This window comes from Silene latifolia, chromosome 2, assembly GCF_048544455.1.
Source record: "Silene latifolia isolate original U9 population chromosome 2, ASM4854445v1, whole genome shotgun sequence".
Taxonomy (NCBI): domain Eukaryota; kingdom Viridiplantae; phylum Streptophyta; class Magnoliopsida; order Caryophyllales; family Caryophyllaceae; genus Silene; species Silene latifolia.
The window spans coordinates 167,341,170-167,348,552 of record NC_133527.1 but is presented as its reverse complement, the minus strand read 5'-3'; the positions used below and the strand labels follow the sequence as shown (position 1 = coordinate 167,348,552).

At 36.6% G+C, this 7,383-nt stretch overlaps 1 protein-coding gene across 1 annotated transcript; it reads left to right on the top strand.

Annotated features, from left to right (window-relative positions):
• Positions 1 to 4,096: 4,096 nt before the first annotated feature.
• Positions 4,097 to 6,860, top strand: LOC141643304 (cyclin-D4-1-like). Its single transcript, XM_074452400.1, has 6 exons — positions 4,097 to 4,526; positions 4,809 to 4,895; positions 5,007 to 5,105; positions 5,312 to 5,540; positions 5,796 to 5,917; positions 6,048 to 6,860. Exons 1-6 carry the CDS (start codon positions 4,269 to 4,271, stop codon positions 6,333 to 6,335), a joined length of 1,083 nt encoding a protein of 360 aa, XP_074308501.1. The 5' UTR covers positions 4,097 to 4,268; the 3' UTR covers positions 6,336 to 6,860.
• Positions 6,861 to 7,383: the final 523 nt, after the last annotated feature.

Below are 7,383 nucleotides of genomic sequence, written 5' to 3'. Positions count from 1 at the left end.
GAGGAAACCGGAGCCCATACTCCATGTGTCTCATGTATACGCCGATACAACCCGGGGGAGGGCAACAGACGGACTGACCCTCTTTAGGAATAACAATCCTATACTCCCTGCCGAAGGAGAAATGATGTTCGAAAAGTTCAGCACTGAACAACCGGCGAACTTGTTGGTCCAAGCACGATCGGGGGCGATCTTACGGCGTCGCCGTGATCCAAGAGATGCGGCCTCTCCTCATCGGAATGAGTCCTTTCCTCATCATCACCATCATCATCAACATCATCACCGTCATCATCACCATCATCATCATCCGAGAAATCCTCCAAATACTGATCATCAACCTCATGAGAAGGAGACCTAGGGCCCCCGGACCTTATCGGGATGGCGGCCGTGCCTCCTCTTCATCGGGCGCGACGGGAACCCCCGCGCAGATTACTAGGTCCGGCATCAGCAGAAGACATGACAACGAATATTAACAAGAAAAAAGATTGAAGAATTTGTTTGATTACCTTGGAAGGAAATGTTACACCGAGTAACGCTTCGAGAAATTAGAAAGAGAAAGGAACTCTGCGAAAGAAAAGCTAAACAAGAGAAAATTTTTTGAAAATAAAATGTGGAAGGCCAAAATGAGGGGCTAACTGCCCTATTTATAGAGCAAAGCCCACTCAATCCGACCAATCAGAGCAAAGCCCATGAGGCATCAACCAATCAACGCCGAACCACGTGTCAAGCATGCAGCCATGGAATGTCAATCGACAAACAGTTACAAAACTTCTTCAACACGCTCCTTGACAGAATGCCAATCGACGTATCTTCTTCAACACACTCCTTGGTATCTACTTGCCAAACGGCCCGCTGACTCAACCAAGCTTGGCAGCACCGGCTGGGGGCAATCAAAAACACACGGCACTCACAACCTCGGTCTCGGCCAGCGCCACTTTCTTTTCCACATTTGATGCCCTTTACACATCCATGTGGAGGGGGATACGATGCGGCCTAAGCGAAACCAAGCCGAGGAAGAAGAAGCCGGGCGTAAATTTTTACTTACGCAGAATACGCTCAACACTCATCGAAGGTCCATACCATGGCATAGACTACGCTGGGGCAAATTGATGGGGCATATTCGCACCCGCATCGAGTCAACATATTGAGCAAGGTCAAAGATATCCAAAGCAAGTCAACACCTTGGACAAACTGCCGACGGACGCCGCTGTCGGCTGTCCTTGGGTCTCGGCCATGCAACTAGCCAGCCGGGACACACATCCGCGTACTCACATCCAAGACCCCTCGGCATGGAGTCAACAGGGCCCGCCGGCCTGCCATGGGTCCCTCGGCCGAGGGTAGAACAGTCTTTCCACCGCTCTCACCACTTGGCCTACGTGACAAAAGGTGAAAGTCTATAAATACTCCTCAACCCTCATTGAGGAAAGGATCCCGAAAATAATCAATTAAACATACTAATCTGGTATAAACTCCCTTATCTCTCTACAATATACTTTGCCAAGTAACACACAACTTAATCCCTTTAAGTTTACTGACTTGAGCGTCGGAGTGAGTTCGCTCGGTACCAAGCCGAGCCCTCAGTTTGTTCATTGTTTCAGGAGAGGCCGAGAGGAAGAGTCAAGCAAAGTCATCATTCTACAAGCTTACGTGGTAACAAATCTGCTCCGTAATCATACCCGGAACAGTTAGAAATTAGAATATGAAACCAATCTTCAGACTTTAATTATAGGTTTAACCTTTTGGTTGAAATAGTTTCTTAACGTATCAGAGCCAATTTGATCAAAAGGTCACGGATTCGAATCTCACCCCCTCAATTCTAAAGTGGAATATTAGCACTTGGTACCGGTTCGAATCTCACGCCCTTCAATTCTAAAATGGAATATTAACACTAGATATGGGAAGGCCTGCAGTTGTATCCACACTTCAAGCCCAAATGACATTTGTGTGAGAGGGGAGTGTTAGAGTATAAAACCGATCTTGTGATTCAACCATAGGGCGAGGAAAACTAACCACACCCTTTTTAATTCGGGTACCTGGTTGAGATGGTTTCTTAACATCTAATAGGGACTTGTTTGGTTGCTCATCAAAAACACATGAATTGTAATTCATGGGAAGTGTAAAAATAGCTTGTTGTTTGGTTGCCCCAATTCACATGAATTGGAACTTCCTAGGAACTCTAATTCCTCCATAATGGAGGAAGTTGCTTACCTAGGCCCCCCTAGGTAAGTGGAAGTTCCTATGGAATTGGAGTTCCCACATACAACCAAACAATTTTTCCAAATTCACATGAAATAGAATACCACAGTAATTGGATCTTCCCGGGCATTGTAATTTCCCATTGTTAACCAAACGACCCCTAGGTTTATATTATATACGGAGTATTATTTTTCCCCAAAATCATCATCCATTATTTTCATTTCCGACTGTTAGATCGTTTTAAGAAATAATCTACTAAACCATTAAATGGAAAGAGTAGGAAATGGAGATAATCCTAATTGTATATTCATCGCTATCAATATTGCTTATTTTCTTATCGCTATCAATAGGTTTAAGTTTTTAGTTGAGATGGTTTCTTATTGCTATCAATATTGGTTATTTACGGTACATGTACTAAACACGGTGAAGATGTAAATAATTCAATATCAATTTAAAATTAGATGTTAGTGAAGTACATCAATCTCGGGTAAAATGGTTGTAAAATATGGAGTGCAACATAAAATTACTCATAAATCACGAGTTAATGAGTTGTATACATATTAGTAACATTGTTTGTTTACCACGACAATATTATAATAGAGTTCAAAACATGAATTATGTTCAATCATGCAACGGACTTGGGTTGTAGGTCAATGAGATTCCACTTTCAAATCAATTGGCAATAGAGAGAGTAATTTCTTATCTTATAAAGTGGTAACTCATCTCCTCTTCTATTAATGTGGGACACTCATATGTGAGAATATCAATGTGGGACACTCACATGTGGGAATAGTAACTCATCTCCTCTTCTATGGGGGCAATTAGGCCTCTCTTCCAGCCGTCAAAGCAAACCGTGTTATTTTCCAACGGTTGCGAATAATAGGCCCAGTTAATTACTCATACTCAGGATAATAACCGTGGCCTCTGATACCATGTTAAATCATGCAACGGCCCTGGGCCGCATCCAATGGAGGAAAGAGAACCCGCTTCATAAAGTCATGGAGGTTTCACTCTAAAACCAATTGACAATAGAGAGAGTAAACCCTTACCTTATAAATTGGTAACTCATCTCCTCTTCTATCAGTGTGGGCCACTCAGTGTAGAAATATATGAGTGGTTTTTCTTCACAAATTATAATAAGATCAAAATTTTATATACTCCCTTTCTCTCAAAAAAAAATCTTATATACTCCCTATTACGAAGTATATAAAAACATATTCTATTGAGATTACATCAACAATATTATTAGTATAGTTTACACTTCACAAATATATGATTTGCATTTGGGGTTTTGGACTTTTAACATAATTCGACACATTATACTAAAATTTTGAGTAATTTTCAGGTAGGTTATTTGACAAAATTTCCAGTTATCTTATTTTTCGGCAAGTATTTGGAAAATACCTTAATTAAACAAATAATGCTATCTAGGATAATATTTGAGATTTCAGGTAACTGAATTAATTTTCTTTTCCTAATTTTACCCTTTAATCTATAATATTAAATTTATTATCATATTATTTTCGTTATAATATTTAGCTTATAAATCTCAAGAGTAAATATGCTAAAATACATAATTTGTTTGACAAGATACAAAAGTATTCGAATTTGTTATACATAAATCATTAACAAAACACATTTATAATTGCAAAAATAAATAACTTAAAATGCCATTTTAACACCACAAAAAGTCAAAACAAGAGATTATAATAAACAGAAAGGATTAAGACTTGAGTAGACTTTATTTAAGATTTCCAAAAGTGAGAAAATTAGTTCCAAAAATAATGATTTCTTGGTCAAATTATGTTCCAAAAGATTTCTCTTTTTTTTCTTCCTCTTTTCTGGCTGTTTCCAAACAAAATCTCCAATTCATCATTTTTACCCTAAAAAAAAACCGCAAAATGTTCATTTCCTACTTCCTACATAACACCTTCAACACTTTTTCTCATACTCTCCCTTTCTCTCTCTACCAAAAATTACTCCTTTCTTTTCACACCCTTCACTTTCTCTCTCTAACACTTCCTTAAACCCTCAAATACCAAGAAAAATGCAGTAAAAAAAATTGATGTGGGTAAATGGAGGAATTATTTGACCCCTCAAATTCACTTTTTTGTGATGAAAATGGTGAAGATTTGTGCTTTGATGATCTTGATGATGTTGATGAGATTAAATCAGAGCCGTTGATTCATCCACCAGAGCAAAGTGATGAGGGATTTTTTGCATTGTTAGAGAGAGAAAATGATTATTTACCTAAACATGATTATCTCAACAGATTACGTTCTGGGGATTTGGATTTATGTGCTCGAAAAGAAGCATTTCATTGGATTTTTAAGGTCGGATTTTTTTTCTTATTAAATAATTTATTTTTCGCAAATTCTTAAATAAGACGGTTGTATTATCGCTTAGACGTCTCATTTATTGTAAATGAGATGTTACGTTGTTATGGGACCGTTGTATGACGTAAAGCCGTAAACTAGTGTTACATGAGACTAATTGTGATTTTTATTACGTCATTTCTAGTGTATGATTAAGAAAATTGACTAAAGTTACGTTTTTTATAAAGACGATTTTGATGCTTACGGTTTGTTTTGATTTTGTGATGACGATATGAGCAGGCGCACTGTTATCATAGTTTTGGACCATTAAGTTTATGTCTAGCTGTGAATTACTTGGACCGATTCTTATCAGTCAGAGAACTACCCGTGAGTTTTACTTAACTTTAATACAATCTCCAGTCTCCACATTTTTGGTATTAATTTATTAATTAATGTTTGGATTATGATTAATTTTCTGATGATATTAATAATAAACAGAGGGATAAAGATTGGACAGTTCAATTACTTGCTGTTGCTTGTTTATCAATTGCAGCAAAAATTGAAGAGACTAGTATGCCCTTGTCATTAGAATTACAGGTTAGTTATATATCCCTCTCGTCCGAATTATTTGTTTACGTTTGATTGAAATACCCGTCAAAGAAAGATATTAAGATGAAGAAATGATTTGAGACGGATGGAGTAATATATCAGATCATTTGATTAAATTCATAAAGGTAGATAATTGATGTTAATTGGTGTGTAGTTATTAATTTTTTATATAATTTTGTTTGATGTTGAGGCAGGTAGGAGATCCCAAATATGTGTTTGAGGCAAAAACAATACAAAGAATGGAACTTTTGGTGTTGGATACCTTGCAATGGAAAATGAATGCTGTCACACCTTGTTCCTTTTTAGATTATTCCCTTAACCAATTAAGTAATCATAATCCTCATAGCATCATTCACAAATATCTCTTTTCCATGACCAAAGTCATTAATCGATCAATGGAACTCATCTTATGCACAATGAAAGGTAATTACAAATCACATTAGCATTAGTATGTGACAGCATTTTATAGCCTATGTTATTCGGACTCGTTTAGTTATATCTGTTCGTGTTGTACTACTGTTATATCCATGTACACAGCACGGCAACAACATTGCCTCATGGCTCTCGCGAATTGCGGGATAAGGGGCGACCCTTGTAGGGTTGTATAAGATATCAAAGTACGGTAATAAATAAAAGTGGGTCGGAGAAATGTTTGAGGGTTGTGAAAAATAAATGCAGGTATTGACTACTTAGAATTCAAGGCATCTGAAATTGCAGCAGCAGTGGCAATGTCTGTTGCAGCTGAAATCCAAGCTGTTGATATTGACAAGCCTACTTATTGTTTCACTCATTTGAACAAGGTATATTCATTCATCCAACTAACTGTTGATACTTATTAATTACTTGCATTCAACAGGTTTCTGGAACATTAAGGAAGTGTTATTGACCATATTAATGTTTTTTGTCGGTCATTTAATTGATTTTTACCAGGATAGAGTGTTGAAGTGTGTAGAAATGATCAAGGAAATGTTATCACAAATGAACACAAGTGGGTTAATGCAACAAGGGGTTCCCCCGAGTCCAATTGGGGTTTTGGATATAGCATGTTTTAGTTATAGATCCGATGAATTTACTTCGTCTCATTTCGGGTCATCTTCTAATTCTTCCCAAATAACCGCTACTGCTTCTGCAACTCCGACTGCTATGCCTATGACTATAAACTCGGGAACAAAAAGGATGAAATTAGACACACCTAATCATCGGCTGCCCTCGCTGTGAATGATAGAGGATTAGACGCATAATTATCATCTTCGGAGATTAGACTGATCATTTTTGCATTTATGACCACATTTTTTGGGTGCCTGAGTTAGGTTGAATGTGGTCCGCGTTTGAAATGAAGATGTACAGTAAAGTTATCACACAGAAAATGAGAGACAGAAGAGATAGAGATGGATTGGAAGAAACAAGTGAAGAAGAAGAATCATGCAACAAGCATGATATGATGAGATTTAATGGTATTAATAATAATTACTACTACTACAACAACAAATGGTTGTTGTTTTAGAAGGTGTGTGATTATGTTCATGACCAACTGTTATTTTTTTGTTAGCTTTTGTTGTACAAGAGTAATTTCTTTGGTGATAAAGAAGAGTAAACGAGATTTAAAAAAGTCGATGTTTATTCTTGTCGACAATATTATTACATTTAATCCCGTTATCTCGCAATAGGTAGATCGAGGCCTTTAAAGTAGTGAAGCACATTAGATGTGAATCTGCCTATTTCTGTGATCAAATTGCAAACAAAGACAGAAACAGTGATGTACAAGAATATGTGCCTTTTAATTGGGGCATATAGTTGTAGTTTCATTTAGTATTTACCTTGCTGTTCTTAGTATATTTGATTACTAATGTCTTCCGTTTGTATCTGTTTCTACGTTGGGACATATGTCAACAGGTTTTGACTGCTACTTTTTTTTTTTTGCAAGAAAAAAAAAAAAAAAAAAAAAAAAAAAAAATTAATTAAAATATTAGTTTAATACCTTATCTTTTTTATGATAGGTAAATACTTCATTTTAGTGTTTAAATGTTTTTGTGTCAAATTAAGAGGTATTAGGACACAAGATGAAACACAAAAATGGAACAATGAATCCGGACTCCATTTCTAACATCCCTAAACAAAATAACAAATTATTAGAATTCTTTTAGTCAAAAACATCATTTTTTATTTTTTCTACTTTTATTATCAACCTGAGCCCGAGCACACTAAGGCTTGACTCGAGAGCTTATCTGAGCTCATTATATCTTTTAAATTACTTAATTTTTTTCAA

What these genes read in the sequence shown, in the direction of transcription:
- LOC141643304 (XM_074452400.1), top strand. Translation starts at nt 4,269, where the DNA reads ATGGAGGAATTATTTGACCCCTCAAATTCACTTTTTTGTGATGAAAAT. An exon ending in TATCAGTCAGAGAACTACCC is followed by an intron (nt 4,896 to 5,006) that starts GTGAGTTTTACT and finishes AATAATAAACAG; the next exon opens with AGGGATAAAGATTGGACAGT. An exon ending in CCTTGTCATTAGAATTACAG is followed by an intron (nt 5,106 to 5,311) that starts GTTAGTTATATA and finishes ATGTTGAGGCAG; the next exon opens with GTAGGAGATCCCAAATATGT.